The sequence below is a fragment of the Rosa rugosa genome, chromosome 2 (assembly GCF_958449725.1).
Source record: "Rosa rugosa chromosome 2, drRosRugo1.1, whole genome shotgun sequence".
NCBI classification, from domain to species: domain Eukaryota; kingdom Viridiplantae; phylum Streptophyta; class Magnoliopsida; order Rosales; family Rosaceae; genus Rosa; species Rosa rugosa.
The window spans coordinates 54,637,592-54,656,354 of NC_084821.1; the positions used below are offsets into that span (position 1 = coordinate 54,637,592).

At 39.1% G+C, this 18,763-nt stretch overlaps 2 protein-coding genes and 1 long non-coding RNA gene across 3 annotated transcripts; all 3 read right to left on the reverse strand.

The window, feature by feature from the left end:
• Positions 1-674: 674 nt before the first annotated feature.
• On the reverse strand, positions 675-2,854 carry LOC133728474 (uncharacterized). Its single transcript, XR_009855865.1, has 3 exons — positions 2,787-2,854; positions 988-1,902; positions 675-806 (listed from the first exon to the last, which is right to left on the reverse strand). It is a non-coding gene; the product is annotated as an uncharacterized LOC133728474 (long non-coding RNA).
• Positions 2,855-2,949: 95 nt separating this feature from the next.
• On the reverse strand, positions 2,950-5,088 carry LOC133728473 (uncharacterized). The gene is made up of 8 exons (XM_062155882.1): positions 4,651-5,088; positions 4,462-4,522; positions 4,157-4,246; positions 3,899-3,949; positions 3,688-3,757; positions 3,325-3,423; positions 3,199-3,226; positions 2,950-3,044 (listed from the first exon to the last, which is right to left on the reverse strand). Exons 3-7 carry the CDS (start codon positions 4,239-4,241, stop codon positions 3,208-3,210), a joined length of 324 nt encoding a protein of 107 aa, XP_062011866.1. The 5' UTR covers positions 4,242-4,246; positions 4,462-4,522; positions 4,651-5,088; the 3' UTR covers positions 2,950-3,044; positions 3,199-3,207.
• Positions 5,089-11,920: 6,832 nt separating this feature from the next.
• On the reverse strand, positions 11,921-14,934 carry LOC133732773 (disease resistance protein RPM1-like). The gene has a single exon (XM_062160354.1). It carries the CDS (start codon positions 14,759-14,761, stop codon positions 12,080-12,082), a length of 2,682 nt encoding a protein of 893 aa, XP_062016338.1. The 5' UTR covers positions 14,762-14,934; the 3' UTR covers positions 11,921-12,079.
• Positions 14,935-18,763: the final 3,829 nt, after the last annotated feature.

Here is an 18,763-nt window from a genome sequence, read left to right on the forward strand (position 1 = left end):
TGGGCTGGATGTATTGTGGTTTGCTGTCGAGGTTATTGACTGTAGTGGTGACTGTCTATGGCGGTTTGCTGACGGTGATGGCCGACAAAGCAGTGTTGATGGAGGTAGTGGCTACTGTTCCGAGGCTATGGTGGTGCTGGGTCAGGTCAGATCGATCTGGACGGGTGAATTTGACGGCGGAGCAGAGGTTTCCGGCAGCGACGGTGATCCGGCATGGAGGCTGACAACGCCGATCTACTTTGGTGGGACTGCAGCTAGGGTTTGGAGGTTGGGCCCCCTGCTGTTGCTCTTGGGCTTTGGGCTTTAGCTATGGGCCTATGCTTTAGTTAGGGTTTTTTCTCTTTTTATTCGGCTTGCAACATTTTAGGTGTTTGGGCGACGATAAAAGTTTTTTCTTAGAGCCTGGGGAATGCCCCTCTGAATAAGGTGTTCTCTTGGGTTTAGGAATAACTAGAAAAGGTGCCCGCGCTTTGCTGCGGGACTTATTGTTACATGGTGGATATTATGATTGATCTTGTAACATTACATAGTACCAATTGTCTTTGTTGAAATTTACAGATTTTGTTTGGTTTGAACTTATTACTGATTCTGATGGAGAAATCAAACTTGGTATACATAGTTTAATGAAGGAATAAACAGAATACAATAATGAGAAGTGTTTGATGGATGTTGCATAATGATACACGATCTGCATGGATATTCATCTCATGCTGCTGTTCCTCAGTCTAAGCTGTTATTACCACATCACCTTGCTGATGAAAAGCTTTTCATTTTTTCATTAGGCACTCTATCCATGCTTCAGATGCCTGATATAACAATGCACATGAAGAAGTGGTTAGAACAACTGCGACAGAAGTCGAGCTCTCAGTTGGTATATGAATCACAATAGAATTTGAAGATTTTCCTACATGTACTCAAATTAAACGCTAGCTTAATATAAGAAGCAAGAAAATACAGAGCAACCAAAACTTGAACCACAAAGCTTACTTTGAATGGGTTCCCTCAGTTATTCATGTCGCATTGACTTCTGTTCTCTTCATCTAAAAGCAATTTCTCACTTGACCCTGACATCAAGATACTACAGTCAATCTCTTAATGTCATTATGGTCAGAACAGCTTAAGCACACATGACGACATATCACGTTAAAACAGAGCATGATTTCAATTATAACATGTTATTGCTATTAATTCATTCACAAAATACAAAATAGAAAGCATAAATGCATGTCAAATTATTGAAAGTGAGCACATGGAAGAAATTTTAAACTCTCAACAAATCATTTTTGTAAGGTGAACATGAAAGAAAAAACAATACTGCTGTGAGTTTAAAGCAGTGACGAAGTATAAACATCAGATAAGGAGTTTAGATATGAATAAAAGCATCCCTTTGTAGAATTCTGAAGTTGCATTTTCTGCTAAAAGTTTATTGATTGTAGTTCCCTGTAAACAAATTTTTTTTCTAAGCTGAAGATCAAATAGAAAAGAAAACTGCTGCAAGTTTTTAGGTTGTGATAAGTGGATGCTATCAGTTTGGAACATTTGCATCAAAAAGAGTAACCTGTAAAAATTAAAATATTTGGTAACAAACTGTAGACTTTTGAATCCCATAAGCAAATTTAGACCAACATATTGGTGAAGAATGAGCTATCTCTGGTTCAAGGGAATCAATTATCTCATCACCTTCAGACCTGTTACTGATTTTAAGCTTTTAAAAGTAGTTATTAACTCACTTTAAGTTTCTAATATCACCATTACCTCTTTTAGCTTTTTATCTTCTACTGTGCTAAAATAGTGAACATGAATAACAGTCTGCTAACCCCAAACATGTTCACCATTGTGAATCGCATTTTTCCATTCTTCCACCTTACCATCTTCCCATTGTTGTTCAAATTCAGTTTCAACCTGCCACAGAACCACCATGATTTAAATATTTGAAATTCATGCCTAGCATCTGAAGAGAGTGATTCACTTAGTTACATATAAACTCTTGCTGAAATAAAGATCAGCCTAAACCAATAGAAAAAAAAAATTGTAGTAATTCATAAGAAACCAATGATCACATGGTAAATATAAGCAAATCTATCAAACATATCATAAGAATCCAAAATTTGGGAATATGACCAAGTATGCATTCTGCATGGGATGTACAGAGCATGTTTTACGTGATAATATAGGAAGACAAAAATTAAGTCAGTAAGTTCCAGGTGTAGATATTGCATACATTTGGACATATTACTGTGGAAACTCCTCTTAGAGCTCTCCATAGAAATGGCTTGTCCTTTGACTTTTCCAGTCAATGACTTTCTAAACGAAAACCACAACCATGGAATGAGTGTTTAAAGTAGAAAAAAATTGATTCAATTAAGGAACTTATAGCAGCCTTACAATCTGTCTCTCATTTTATAGAGGCTGTGCCTTGAGATCTTATAGAGGCTGTCCTTAATCGGATCAATTTTTTTGGTGCTTTAAAGTGCCCCACCATCTGTCTCTCATTTGATTCGGTTAAGGAACTTATAACAGTACAAAGCTGTGGTTAAGTGTCCCTAGCATACATGACAGTAGCCCAACAATTTTTTAACAAACAACCAGCAAAACACACAAAACAAAGAAACAAACAACGTACGTAAAACAAATACAGTCTCTATTCCAGAAAACAAAAAAGTTGTGCTAATATTAAGTAAACGGCTTAATATTAGACCATGCATATTTTACATTGCAAGGAATATAAGTTTTCAAAATAAATATCTAGCCTTATTCTCTTTCGGGATTATGAAGTGTGAACTTACAGCTTCAAGCCAATGTTGAAGAGCTAACTTTTGTGCTTTCTCATCCTTAGACAAACCTTTTCCAATCTGAAATAACAAAGCAAGAGTTATTACTGAAATGAATGTCCAATAAGCTATGGAAACATGAGAAAGTAGTATGTATAAGAAAAAGAACAAACCTTTGCAGCCTAGTCCTAGCCCTTGCCCACCACAAAGAGGCAGTTTCCGGCTTCTCAACATCGAAGAATGTCACAGAACTCTGCTTGAGAGCTGCAGAATCTAAAAGTTTTCCATCTGAAGCATTTGAAAATAGCCAAATCAATCAAACCATTTCCATAAAATAATAATAATAATAAATAAATAAATAAAACAAAATCAAATTCAAGTACAATTTCAGTGGTGAGAGATAATAATCAAGTGCTTAGATAATTACCATAGCTCTTTAGTCCCAGCTGGAGAACCTAAACCATTTGAAAATAACCAAATTAACCAAACCATTTTGTATCAAAACAAACTTAAATTGAAGCATATCAAGCAAGTAACAAAATAATTATCGTACCTCCTCAGCCACCACTGCACGATCTGCAAGGTTTCTTCGAGTTCGATATACAAAACTTTCTGAACTTTGACTGCTGCATCATCAAGCTCCTTAACCGGTCTAGGCAAAACCATGAAATCCGGTTGAGACAGAGCAAAAGTCGGCATTGGTTTATGCTTCAACAGATTTTTACCTCTACAATCTTCTGTCCCCAACGTTTCCTTAAACGAAAGGTTCCTATCCAACATTACATTTTCAGGCTTAAAAAAAGGTTACTATCCAAAATTACATTTTCAGGCTTGCAATCCTTTAATCGACTCGAATTTTAAAGCCACCTAACTTGTTAGACCAATCAATCTTATAAATCAAAATATTGCCATGTACCTTTTCCAGAACGAACCCAAACTGATTTGTTGTCTTCTCTTTCGTATCTTAGTGCTTGACCTTTTATAGACTGCAAATCACAGAAGAAAAAAAATTCAGATCAATAGTTTTTAGAAGGATGATAAAACTAACATTTATCAACATAAAGATCAATAGTTGGAACTCTGTAAATAAACTGATTCAATAACACTGAGCATAACTCTTTACATACCTGAATTCAAAGCACTTCCAAAATTTGATCGCACACTGTTCCCAATATCTGCTGAACAAAACCAAACAAACCATCTATTACAACTATATAAACCACCATAACAGAAACAAATTCTATCATCCAAATACAACAATGGCCAAATAAACCATCTCTATACAATCAACCATAACATTGCATACCCTCTATCAAATATACCCCCTGCCCAGTAATCACAAAAATACTTGAACATTCAATAATCTAAAGACAAAAGTTAGATACCTGAATCACAACAGGACACCCAACTAACAGCAATTAACAAAACCAGAAACAGCGGCAAAAGAACAATCCAGATACTCCTTTGCATAAAACCTACAGAGTAAAAACAAAACAGTCATTACCACTCAAAGACAAAGAAAACACCCAAACCTCTGTAATCACCGAAAAACCCAGATCAATGCCCTAAAACATGAACCACCGATTCAAAACGACAAAACCATCGATAACAAACCAAGTTTCAATCACACAAAGCAAAAGGAACAAACTTTAATCAAATTCCCAAAAGGAAAAAAGGTTTAAAAGTTTACCACTGTTAAGGGGATTAGAATTGGCAGTCAAGAAATTCAGAGAAGAAAACCCATTCGTGCCCTGAATAAAGAAATTACTAATTAATGAAAAAAACCACATAAAAAAACCATTTGAGCTTATAAACGATAAGTAGAACCTCAAAAAAGAAAAAGAAAAATTAAAAATAGTAGGCATACAATCTGTCTTACGTTGCAGGCTCTGTTCGATGTGAACACAAAATCTATAACAAAGGCAATGCAAAAGAAACAGATGAACCCAAAGCACAGACCACTTTAAATGGCAATCGATTAGAATAAACTATCAAAGCCAAACTCAGGACGATGATCAGTTCACTCAATTTCTGTTCGAATCGACCATCAACTTCTTCCCGTCTCCCTCTTCTTCAGTCTCAAACTCTCTCTCTCTATCCCCAGATAGATAGAACGCAGCTTGGAGCTCTCTCTCTCTCTCTCACTCTCTCTTTCTCTCGCGCTATTTCTCTCTCAAACTGAAGCTCTCTGTCTATCTACCTCTCGGTGGAGTGAGGTATCATAGATTCATAGACACGATTGCTGAGCAGCACCCCAGGTGTCAAAGCAAGAGAGACACACAACTGTGAAGCGAAGAACAGAGACACGAAAGCTTTTAAACGATAAACAGGTGTCGGGCAAGAGAGATGAAGCAGGGACAACATCGTCTTTTCAGCTACGACCGGCTCGGCTGGAGCAGGTACTGTTCATAAGTCGATGAACAGTTAACTGAGAATTAGAAGTTTATAAATATTGGGAATGAATCTTGACTATGTTCGGAGGATTCCCTAGTAGTGTTGGAATTTTTTCTGCAGCATTTGAGCTTCATCTCTTGGTTTCATTATGTTTGGGTAGTCAAGAGTTTGCTTTAGATTTCCCATTCATGGCTCTTTCTGTCGTTACCCGAAGTCCGGGTGAGTCATATTTATAATGTTTCCTACTTTACTATTAATGGGTTGACACCCTTGTGTTAAAAAAAACAAAAACAAAAACAAAACAAAAAGTGACTAGGTTTGATATAAAGAATTAAAGATAGACCATGCATTAGTAGCAGACTAGCTTGGCTTCATCTCGATATCGAGCTTATTTATATATGTATCAAAATAGTCTACTTCATATATCTATACATTAATGTATTCTACATCGACAATGCTATAATCATATATATATATATATATATATATGTTTGAACCCAAAATAAACATTTTTTCCCGATAAGGGGGACTCGAAGAAAACCCGGCCAATATCCGTGGCCCAAGCCTATATTTTCGGCAAGTTCGGAAAATATTGTTTAGAGGCTAAATAAGGCCTACTTGGAGGCCAAGCAATCTTGAAGCAAATCTTAATATTCCTCGATTTACTAGTAATTATCAAGATATTTGATAATTAATGGTAATGTGCTTGGTTGTCAAGACTAGGGGTGGGTTCGCGAAACCGAAAACCGAAAAAAACCGAGCCGAAAGCCGAACCGAAGCCGAAAAACACCTAACCGAAAAAAAACCGCACCGAAGTGAAAAAACCGAACCGAACCGAACCGGTTCGGTTCGGTTTTCGGTTTTAATATGTCAAAAACCGAACCGAACCGAAAAAACCGAACTGGTCAAAAACGACGTCGTTTTGTCTATGTTTTGACTTTTAAGTCAGAAACCCTAAGGGGTTCCACGACTTCTCTCATTCTCGTCTCACGCCTCTCTTTTCTCTCTCGCCTCTCTCATTCAGTTTTTCTCTTTCTTCTCTGGCCTCTCACTCTCTCTTTCTTCTCTTCATCAATCCTCTTAGTTTTCTCTTCGTCATCGAGAATTCAAGATCGCCAAGGGCCGCTGCTCTGTCTACACTCTTCTTCTTCTTCATAATCCGCAGATCCAGAGCCTCTCTCTCAAGTACTCTCTCTATTTCTCTCTGTATTTGCATATCTCTATAGATCTTTCTCTCTCTGTTTGATTCTAGTTGATATTAACAGTTTTGTATTTCGTGAAAACAGAGATGAAGGTGATCGCTGCATATTTGCTCGCTGTGTTGGGTGGCAAGACCAGCCCTAGAATCTGCCGAAGACATCCTTGGCGCCGGTATGTTTTGGCTTTCTATGATTCATTTGCTTATTGTGTGGTTAAACATAGACCCAAAGTTTGTGGCTTTATGATCGATTAGTGCTGAATCTAATTATGCGTACTCCGACAAATGACCCCCAAAATGTCTAAAGTTATGTTTGACTGTTTGAGTTTCTCTTAGGAGCTTTCTGTTCGGAGTTTTCGGGTTCAGGTCTTGCAGGGTATATTGGGATGTGGGTATCAGTTCGTGCCAATGTCGGGAGACAGTCTGCAAGGGAGGCATTGCAGATTTGCAGGTTCTTATCCTTCGTAGTTAGTTGTATGAGAATGCATCACTTGTCTGCTGCATCTTAATCATAAATTTATTAACTTTAGTCATTGAAATATTTGTAATTTAGGTTGGAGATAATGTCAGGGAATTATGACTTTTGAGGAATTTCGACTTTTGTTTCACACGCAAACAAATTTTGTCTATGCTTTCTTTTGATTCTAACTCCAATTTATTGACTTTCGTCAGCAACCTCATTCAAGTTGGTGACTCTGTCCTATAAGATTGCAAGTTAAATCTGTGAACAATGTCAATCCTGGTGCTATTCTCAAGGTACCCTTCCCTTGTTGCAAAAAGAAGTTATAGCCAGGACAGTATGAAATACACCTACTTTAGTATTTCAACACTCAGCTTGTTATGGTCTCTCTCTGGTTCTATGTGTCCTTCAATTGTATCTTTCTATGTTTGTTGGTATTTTCCTTTTCTAATTTTTGAGAGGTTCGCAATTTCAGGGAGGCTCGTCGAGTCAAGTTGTAGACTGCATTCTGTGTCTCTTGTTACTAGTATCTTGTTGAAGTACTACATTGGGTCAGTTTCTTTTACCTGAGAATGAATTTCTTATAATAATAGTCACTACATGACTAACCTTATATCTCTTTTGCAACGCTCTGTAGCTTGGCCTGTTTTTGAAAGATCTTACTACCTCTATTAATAGCTTATGGTTCAGCAGCAATGGGACAGCTCTATTTCTTTCACATGATTCTCATTAAGAAGGTAGCTAGTTACTTTTCAATCCACAGCGTTGGACTTGTTTGTTTTCTAGCCTATTTGCTTGGATCATATTGTAGGATGAGTGGTTGTCGTACATGTGTTCAAGGTGTTATAAATTGTTGATGCTCGTAAGTTGTATTTTCTTAAAATGGTTTTGTTCTGCCTTTAAACACAAAGGTAGCAGGTTATGTTTGCCTTTAGATGCTTGTGGGTATGATATATGGCTACTAGTTCAAGTTGAAGTAGTTACAAGTGCGTATGCTTAATTGTAGGTGTTATTGAATGCTTGAGTCTGCCACCTTGAATCTTTTGTGTTCGTGGTTTCTGCTATAGTAGTTTCCAGTAATAAACCCTTTTCATTTTAATGTTTTACTACCTTTTGTGGGTGCAATGCAGGCCATCCTGCCACCAGATCTTGAAGAGAACTGTGGCTGAGATGTAAGGGCAGTAGGGCTACCATTCATGCACTTTGGCTCCGGTAGGAGAGGGATATTTTTTTTTTGGGGGTTATTCAATTCTGGGGATGGTTTGCTCTTTTTATTTTTTATTCTTGTTTTGTTTTGTGGCTCCAATGGCCTGTTTTTTAATTGCCTAAAAGGCTCCAATGGCCTTGGACTATATTGTTGATGGACATTATAAATTTTGGACTCAATTCTTTATTTTGAAGCTTTGAAGTTTGAATTATATGGACTATGGAGCATAGAGCTATAGATTAGTCTATTGAAGTACAAAGTATGCATTAGTAAACTTGTAAATTCATTGTTAGGTTTGAAGAAACAAAAAACTTCTTGAGTTGCAATACAGAGAGGTAGAAATAGAAGTGGTAAAAATCTGTTTTTCTAAAAAAAAAAAAAAAAAAAAAAAAAAAAAAAAACCGAAACTGGGCCGAACCGAACCGAACCGAACCGTTCGGGTCGGTTCGGTTTTCGGTTTCAACTTCTCAAAAACGCAAAACCGAACCGAACCGAACCGAGCCCAACTTCGGTTCGGTTTTCGGTTTTGGGCCAAAACCGAACCGATCGGAACCGAACCCACCCCTAGTCAAGACTGTGCAAAATGGGAAGATAAAATATGCAGGCTGTATACATGGTTGAGATTACGCGAGCCATGCAAGGTAATTAGCAGGGCCCTCTCAATCAAAGTCGCGAGCGCGAGTAAGGCGAGCAAGTTGGGTTGATATATAATTGCCCATGCAATTAAAATGGACGTGGAATAAGGGGAGCCATGCAATTAATCATGCTTGATCGCAATCCTCAAGGAATCTAGTAATATATATATATATATATATATATATTGCATGGATGGTTGGACGTACAACATCAGGAAGGATATAATCACTATTGATTATAAATAAACAAGGTGTATAATATTATCCTTTATGATGGCATGCTGCGAGTTACGGAGTCCCCGCGAAGATATGTATGCAATTAATGCATATCAAACAGATTCACATCAAAACTATTAAGAGTTTTGATTTGATTCAAGGCCAATAACTGTGGCCTAAAATATAGTATTTCATTCCTATTAGGAAGGAGAATCTGCAGCAGCCTATATATAGAGGCTAAAGACGACACAAGAAAGGACCTCTCTCATATCAATCAATCCTAGCGATTACAAAGCCTCCCCGGAGCAAACCTTCAACCTTGTTGAAACCCGGTGACCGCCCGCCAGTCCTAGTCTCTCCAAGAGCCGACTGTCAGCATCACCAGATCAACCCGGCGACCGTACTTCTAGTCCCAGTCTCCCCAGGAGCCGACTGCGAGCGCAACCGCCATCGTTACTACCAGCGAAGCAAGGGTAACGCCCTCGCAACCCAGCGAAGCTAAAGTCACGCTTTATCGCAACCCGTGCTTTCTCCAAACTTCCCAGTGATTGCTCTGCTTAGTCTGCAATACTAAGTATCGATTTGGTGACGCGAAGAGATCACACCCAAAGTCCTTATCCGTAAGGCAGAAAGTCTTTATCCGTAAGGCTAGAGAAGAACCTTGTGGCGAGGTTGGTGCTCTCCTCGTCCACAGACGCTTGAAGAAGAAGTTAGGTCAAGAGACTACCCCGACGACTGCACCCCACGGTGCTGACACGCCTGCGCACACACTCAAAAGAGACAGTTTGCAAGCCAACTGGTTTTTGCGCCAAACAATATATACCCAAAATTTAAAGTTTAATCCAAGTGATTATTTCAAATTTCTCCACCTCGGACATCAAAAAGAGAAAAGAAAAAATATACTAATTAATCAGAAACTAAAAGGTGAACATGACAAAATGACAAATATGTAAGACACGTGAATCACACATTGGTCACAGCTAGAGTAGACCCAAGATTCCCCTGTTTCCTTTGTAACATCAAAAGGAATCTCTGTACAAATTGAATTAGTCTGAAAATCAACTTGCGAGGGGAAGACCTCTATAGTCAATCTCCCACCAATTAATTTGATCTGGTCCATCTTAATCTAATTACGTTTATTTTATTTTACGGCCATAATATAGTAATCCTAACAAAAGTCAGCTCAACTGGCGCCAATCCACGTGGTGTGGTGTGTTGGTCGAATGGCCTAGTCTGGAACCCCCAGGTCTAGCGTTCGAATCCCAGCTCCATCCCGTGGCCAGCAGATTTGAGGGACCCTTTGGGTTCGTGCGTCTGCGGTGCAGTGGATTAGTCTGGCTTTGCCAGGCTTTCGCCGCAATGTCGGTGCAGGTGTCCTGGCGCTGGGATACCACTGCATGGGTGTGTGAGTTACTAACAACTAACCCGATCAAAAAAAAAAAAAAAAAAAAAAAAAAAAAAACTGGCGCCAATCCTATGTATGAGTTTATGACTGAGTTTGGATCAGATCGACAATATCGGCCATTTATTTATAATTGACTTGGTATTGTTAAATATTCTACATATATGCAATATTTTATGGCGTTACAAAAATCGACTTGTATTACCAATGGGTTTGACACTGTTCAATTTTTTTACAAATGTACATTCTTTTCTGGTCTTGCAAGTTTTTTTTTTTTTTGGACACGAAATATTCAAACCCAAATTGGTCCAAATTTTCAGCTCTATTCTTTTTTCTGATAAAGTAATTTGAGGTTCACATCCAAAATCAATTGACAATGGATGGAGTGGCCCAAATCCTTATAAACTCATAGACAATGTCTCATTTTTCCCATGTGGGATATATATATTCTCAACATTTTCCAGTCACATGTGAAATCTCTCTTTTCCTAATCCCAAATCAAAACCAGTCACTAGAGCATGTGTCTCTACTATCTGCAAAAGCCTGCGACACCGCGTCTGCAAAAAGTTGGAGGCACCATGGCTGCAAAAGGTGAGAGGACACCACTTCTGCAAAAGGTAACTAAAGATTGAGAGAAACTTGCGTGGGGCACCCGTACCACGTGTCCCTACGGCAGACCAATCACCTCCCAGCAGGGGGTGTTTTGGATATTGTATATTTAAGGAGCAGGGGTATTTTTGGAAAAGACAAAAAAATTTCTTCCTCCTGATTGGCCTGCGTAGGGACACGTGGTGGGGAAACCCCCACCTAAGTATTTGTCCTAAAGATTTGGATCAGTATTCACAATCAACGTAATTTGATATGAATTTGACTTGTTACGTTTTTGATGGATCTAAATCCAAGTTGGATGTATTTGACTCTACTTACTCGTGTTGTTTGTGGGAATTAAACATATGATCTCTATGGTGTTGATTATTTCAAATAACTAACAAGTTGCAGTCTATTGAAATATTTTAGTATCTTTTTTGTTCTTGAAATCAAGAATTTTCATTCCGTGTTTGTATTGGTTCATTGTTAGCATAACAATGCTGTACCAAATAATTACCCCAAATTGTAACTAAATGAGACAAACTATTAACTAAAATACAGCATGTTGCGTTATACTGTACCCAAATTGTAGATAGTCATCTCGAGTGCGGTTTGGATCTTACTTTCGAGTGAAAGATGATTTGTTTTGCTGGGACTACAAAACTTGTACACCTAATTAAGTTGATTTAGTAGGTAACTAATTATCACACTAGTAAAATTATCCAGATCTCACTAGCTCATGAGAATGGGTAAGATTGAAATCTATTTTTTCCTTTTTCGGATTAAAAACTAGAACTAATTTAAACCTGTACTAATTAAAAATGCAAGACCACCTTAAATATGGAAGTTGCATCTCAGCTGAACACTTTTCTTCTTTATTCGTCTTTTGGTCCAATGGTTGGTCAATCAGGTTGTGTTCAGTACTTCAGTATAGTATAAACTGGAAACACTCGAACGTACTTGCTCTGTAGCTAAACACCTTGAATCCATTCAGATCATACAATCATAGATACATAAATAAGCAAATTTATAACAAGAAGTTCTAGATCTGCAATTGTTACTTCGAGATCAATAGTTACCTACATGCATAGACAAAGAAAAGTACACAAACAAAGGAATTTGCCCCAACTCTAAAGAAGTCTGTTGAATTCACTCATAAGGACTAAAATAACAGTTTATCCATACAGAGATATCACACGGCAAAACAATCAAGAAAGATTTTGGCATCCAGTGCTCCCAGAATAGAAAGATTGGATGACTCGAACATGCTCAATCAAGTAACGGTCTTCGCTATCCTTCTGAAGCCTAGCAATGAATTCTTGGGGCATGTCATACAGAAGCAATTCTTCAAGAAAAATAAGCCTATCAATACCATATGGAAGTAACTTCAGATTCTGACATCTAGACAATGTTAATGTCTTAAGCTCGGGCATTGCTCCGTCCTCGACTACCACCATATCTAGCTGATCAAGTTGCTCAATACGTAATGCCTTTAGTTTCTTGAACTTTTTGGCTTTGAACTTCATTGAATCCCCAGTGTAATAGTCCACCAACTCTAGCTCCACCAGATTAGGCAAATCTTGGAGAGCCTCTAGTGAGTTGACATCAGCATTCAGTTTAGACCACTTCAAAGCAATCCGAGCTAGACTGTGAAGCTGGGGAATCCACTGTGGTAGATTTTCTAGGCGCCCTGTCAAACAGAGACGTTGGAGATAGCAGGGAGGCCCAGGAGGAAAGTTCAGTTGATCCAAATCAAGATACTCATCTTCGCTTGTTGATCGTACATCAAGTGTTGAAAGCTTTGGCATTTTTTGAATGGAACAACACAATTCTCTTCCATGTTCTCTTTCAAGGTCTACCAGCCCCAACTTCCGGAGAGCAATTAACTCTCCCAAGGCTTTAAGGACTACTTTTCTTTGTTTTTTCACCTTAATTAGAAACAACTTCTGTAGGGAAGATAAAGCTCCAATATTGCCTGCAGAAATCTGAACTCCTTGAGTGGCTCCAGAAGTCACATCACAGCTATAAACTAAAAGATGACGCATATCCTGGAGCGCATAAATCTGTTTTGGTAAGTTGGTCACCTGTGTGTGCTTAAGATCTAAGGTTTGCAAGAATGCAAGATTGCCAATCGACTTTGGAACTGATTTAATATCGGTTTGGCTCAGACATAAGTACCTCAAGAGGGGGAGACCAATAACACTGTCAGGAAAGTTCTTCAAAGGTACACCTTGAAAATCTAACACCCTTAAAAATTTAGAGGTCTTAAGCACATTTTCAAGCTCAGAAGGGGAACACTCCTCTCCAAACACTAGTAAGGTACGAACATGACTAAAGTCTCTACCCCTTAATAAATTGATATTGACATTTTGAATTGAAAGACGTCGAATTTTCTCACTTGAATGAGTGGTACTAGGGCAGTTTGGATCCAAAACCGTGATGAAGTTCCCTGCTTTTGAAATGATGAACTCTCGAACAAGGTTCAAAACACGACAGCTCCGTACTCGACCATTAATCTCCCTTGTGGTAGCATGTACCAAATTTCTTCCAATGAGTTCATTCAGATAACTCTCTGCAGCCTCCTCCATTGTTTGTCCTCTTCCTGGCACCACAAATCCTTCGGCTAACCACAACCGAATCAGCCTGTCACGGCTGATTGAATAGTCTTCAGGAAACATGCCGAAGTACAAAAAACAAATCTTCAGATGGCTCGGAAGATGCATGTAACTTGGCTGCAAGACACGGCTAATAATCGAAAGACTAGAGTCGGGTCTAATTTCAGACCCAAGGCTTTCATGTAACTTCTTCCACTCAACTGGAGTTTGTTGCTTGTTTGCCAGCAAAGTAGCAACAGCTGAAATTGCAAGGGGCAGACCTTCACACTTCTTCAGAATTTTTTTAGCCCACTCTTCGAGCTCAGGTGGACAATATCCTGCAGTATGTTTGAAAGCCTTGTTGCAAAATAGACACCAGGCATCTTTCCATAATAATCCACTACTCAAATCATGGATATACTCGGAGGACTCAACACGAGAAGAAGCTACATCAGAGTTGCGAGTAGTTATGATTACTTTACTCCCAGGCAATCCTCTTGGCAAAGCATTTGTAATGAGTTCCAGATCTTGTGCTCTCCAAACATTATCCAAAACAACCAAAAATCTCTTTTCCTTCAGATGCATCAGTTCAGCTTTCTGATCTTCTGCTTTAGGAGGCCGTGACACGTCGATCCAAGCATGGCAACCAAAAAACCGTTGGACCATTTTGCTGTCAAAAACATTCTTCACAACTGTGGTTTTGCCGGAGCCGCCAGGACCTACAACCAAAATAGTCTTGAGCCTTGAATCTTCTTCCATCAACTGTTTGGAGAGTCTTTCTTTAGGCTCCTCAAGGCCTACTATTTCATCTTCCTCAAGAACTTGGAGGATCAAACTATCCCTCTGCCTTGTGCTGGAACTTCTTGGTGGCTCAAGAAATGAATCCCAAGATGAGAAGGAACTAATTTTCTTTTCAATGTCTTTAATCTTGGTGGAGAACTCAACTCTTGCTTTCTTTTCTTCGCGATAGTGCGCAACGTAGTGCAGCTTCTGGGAGAATATGTTGCTGTGGAAATGATGTGGAATCTGAGATATGAACTTGTCAAGGGCATCCTCTATTTCATAAGCCAGACTTTGGACCTCTGCGACACGATTTTGAAGCATTAGGCTGCCTTCATCAATCTCTTCCGAGTCCCCTAGATAGGCTTGCATCCTCCTTAGACATTTCCAGGCTCTTTCAACATCATCATGGATATTATTACTTTTACTTGGGTCCTTGGACGCGTCTCTTTGGTAGCACAAGCTCATCGCCTTCTCGGCCACCAACAATGATAAAGGAATTGCAAGTTCAGCCATTTTTGGGAAAGAAAAATGTTCTAGTGTTAGAAAATTGCTTCTCAATCTGTTCAAGTTCTGCACCGCGCGAGTCTTAAGCAACTGAGATGTAGAGTGCTGGTTACTACTTACTAGAACCACAACCACAATTTCTACAAAATGGCGTGTAGTACTGTAGCACTCGTACACTTCTTAATTACAAGCATCCACTAGGTAATGAAAGTCCAGGTCTTCCCCATGTCAACCCCACTGGCGTCCTTTGTGCTGCATTTGAAAAGTCTTGTTCTTCGGTCTTTACCTAACTCAATGGACGAATCTTCATAAGATTTTTGGGTTACTTTGAGAATAATTAATTCTTGCAAAATGTAGATATTATATAGCTTCAACGTCTTTTAAGATAACACTAAGAGCAAGTCCACCGGTCTTGCTTTGTCCGGGCAAAAGGGGAGAATGATGATGTGGTGACCGGGCTAAGGAGAAAAACGGCTTCCACCAGCCCAAGCTTGACCGGGCAAGGCTTGCCCTTCCATGCCCAAAGCCAAAAAAACAAGCAAGCCCGTGACTAATTCCATGACCCAGTTTGCCTAGCTGCCAGCTCGGCCCGAGGAACCCACATGGCTGACGTCACCCACTGACGCGCAGAGAGAGACGCGCCGGAAGAGTGCGTGGAACGCACAGACGACGCAGAGCGAGCAGCAGTGCGTGTGGCGCAGTTTTTTGTCGCGTAGCGACAATTAATGGCAGTGCATGGCACGTGGCAACTAGCCGTTGGCTGATTTGGGAATTTGAACCCAACGGTCAACAAATCTGGGCCGACCAAATCAACAGTAAAAATGGATCTGACGGCTAGGAATTAATATGAATGTAATATAGGTAACGGTAAGAAAACGGGCAGAAAAAAATATGTAAAAAATTCTAAAAATCATACAAAAATTTCTCTATAAATACCTAAAATTTTTTCTAACATCTCACACCCAAAATACTAGAGTTCATAGTTACACCTTCCTCATCTTCATAAAGCTCTCATCATCCATATTTTTCATTATCCACTATGGCCGAACAAAGGGGAAACACACGTCCAGTGGCCGGACAAGAGGGAGATCAAAGTGAAGATACCCAAGATAAAAGGAGATGGATGGATGAGGAAGATGTTCAATTGTGCAAGTCTTGGAAAGTTGTAAGCCAATGTCCGGCTGTGGGCACAAATCAGAAAAAAAACGAATTATGGTTGCGCGTGAAGCGACACTTTGACGCAAATTGACCCAAGAGCTGATTAGCCCAATCTTTGCAGGGAAGGTGGAAAATTTTGAAGATTGAACTCTATGAGTAGCATTGTGCATTAAGGCAAGCGAAAAATTGGTACAAAAGCGGTTCGAATGCGGTTGATGAGGTATGTATTTGTTGATAAATCATTTAATTTGTTGATACATTATAGTAAAATATTACATGATAAATAATGTAGTAATTATAATATCGTTTTAATTGTAATAATTGTTTTTCGCTATAATTAAAATAATTAGTACTTATTTAATGATGTAATTACCACGATATTTATATTTGTACTTATTGAGTTTTATTATAAAACGGTGAGATACATTCTTATTAAAATTATGACCTTTATATCTTTTTATAAATCATTTAATTTGTTGATACATTATAGTAAAATATGTCTTGATAAATAATGTAGTAATTATAATATCGTTTTAATTGTAATAATTGTTTTTCGTTATAATTAAAATAATTAGTTGATAAATAATGATGTAATTACAACGATATTTATATTTGTACTTATTGATTTTTATTGTAAAACGGTGAGATACTTTCTTATTAAAATTATGACCTTTATATTTGTACTTACTGATTTTATTTTTTAATTACGTAGCAAGATGAAGCACAAAAATTGTGGCATGCCGGGTGTTTGGCTCCAATTTTGTTGCAGCTGGTCAACAGTCTCTTTTCTTGCGCGGGCGTGCCAGCACCGTTCGGGTGCGGTCGTCGGGGGTGTCCCTTGACCTGACTTCTGTGGAGCAATTGTGGACGAGGAGAGCACCAACCTCGTCGTGGGATTCTTTGTGCCTCGTGGTGAGGACTTTTGCTGAGCTTCTTGAAAATCACCAAATTGATACTTGATGTTGTAGATCGAGCAGAGCGAGAACCACCGGGAAGTGAGGTGAACTTGCTAAAGCGTGACTTTAGCTTGGCTGGGTTGCTAGGGCGTTACCCTTGCTTGGCTGGTTCCGTAACCGTTGTGGTCGCGGCACTACCGTCGGCTCCCGAGGAGACTAGGACCGAAGCACGTTGACAGAGGGTTTGGTGGCACTGAAAGTCGGCTTCTGAGAAGACTAGGACTAGGAGTGTGATCACCGCTAAGAGAAAGAAAAGGAGAGGAGTTGCTCTTAGAGAGGTTTGCTCTAGAGAGAAGTTAGATCATCTTAGAGATGTTGTTGTTGAATGTGAATGTGTGTTTTTAGAATGAGAGGAGAAGGTGTTTATATAGGGAAGAAAAAGAAGAGTGAAATGATGAGTGGAAGAAAAATAATGAAAGTAGATCTAAGTTCACTTGTAAAATATGGAAAAGATAGAGAAAAGATGAAATGAAAGCAAAGCATGAAGGTGCAGCAACATGGAAGTGGTGATGATCTATTAAAGAGATTGTAGAAGAAAAATATATCCAAGGAAAAAGAGAAAAGCATCTAGCTTTCTTCATGTGGGTAGGAAACATGAACATGTGAATATTGAGCTGGTTTTAGGTCAGTTTCTGCCCCTTTATTCCTTCAATTATTTCTCCAACAAGACTTCATTATATGCCTTCGACTTCTTCATATGAAATGTTCCACTATGAGTGTAGATCATCCTGACAAATTTTCATATTTTTATTCCATGTGGTTGGGCCAAAAATGCTGCTGGACCTCTTACAGGTCCAGTTTTCCAGTTTTGCTTCTGTAGAAAATTGGGCTGATTGTTTGAAGGCCTTCCACTCAAAAAAAGCTCTGGCACTCTTCATAAGAAATGATCCTTGGGCTGTCTAGAATGGATCTGCAGAGTTTCAGCTCATTTCAAATTCATTTGGTCAGTCTGCCGCCCCTCCTTCCTTGTTTAGCTCGGTTTCTCCTAGCCGAAGTAGGAAAATGTGCTAAAGTTGACTTTTCATGTTTCCATGCTTCCATGCTATCATAGTAGGCTTTATTTAGCCTCTAAATATATATTTCGAACTTGTCGACAATATATAGCTTGAGCCACTGACATTGGCTCAATTTCTCCAAGACACGCCTTGTCAGGCCAAAATGCTTATTTTGGGTCCAAACACCGGGATGAAGAGAAAAATTGGGAAGGCCAAAAGACACAATTTTCAGAGCTTTGATAGTTACGCTGTTGTGGAGGGCTTTGCACAATTTAAAGACATCCCTAGTCATACATCTGGAGGAACATCAAATGTAGGAAGTCATCACCAGCACACACAACCAATTGCTAAAAATCCCCCATCAACTTGGACATGGATGTAGATGAGGTAATTGCAGGTGAAACTGCAGATCCTAATGTGAGGCCTCAAGGAAGGAAGGCTGCGAAAGAAGCAATCCGGAAAGCCAAGAAGGCAGCGAAAGATCAAAGTCCTTACTCAAGCAGTCTCGAGAGTATAGCGAACAACCAAATAGAGGCAACCAAGGGCAAGAAAAAACTCGATGACAAATTCGCTCGAAGTCTCCAAGAGGAAGAGAAAAGAGCATGTATCCTCTTGCAAATCGAAATGTGAAAAGAGCAACTCCTATTTCAAGAAAGGCAAGATCGAATTAAAGAGAGGGAAGAGCGAAATAAAGAGAGGGAAGAGCGTATTATGGAGATTGATACAAGTAAAATGACGCCAAATAAAAAGCGTTATTGGTCAAGAAAACAAAAGAAGATAGCGGAGAAAGAAGATCTTGACGAGCAGCCGCCACCTTCTATGGGTGGATACTATCCGCAACCCAAATTTGGTGGTGCATTCCCACAACCAAATGTTGGTGGTGCATACCCACAACCTCCTTA

What these genes read in the sequence shown, in the direction of transcription:
- LOC133728473 (XM_062155882.1), bottom strand. Translation starts at nt 4,241, where the DNA reads ATGCAAAGGAGTATCTGGATTGTTCTTTTGCCGCTGTTTCTGGTTTTG. An exon ending in GGTGTCCTGTTGTGATTCAG is followed by an intron (nt 3,950 to 4,156) that starts GTATCTAACTTT and finishes GGTTTTGTTCAG; the next exon opens with CAGATATTGGGAACAGTGTG. An exon ending in TTGGGTTCGTTCTGGAAAAG is followed by an intron (nt 3,424 to 3,687) that starts GTACATGGCAAT and finishes GGTTTTGCCTAG; the next exon opens with ACCGGTTAAGGAGCTTGATG.
- LOC133732773 (XM_062160354.1), bottom strand. Translation starts at nt 14,761, where the DNA reads ATGGCTGAACTTGCAATTCCTTTATCATTGTTGGTGGCCGAGAAGGCG.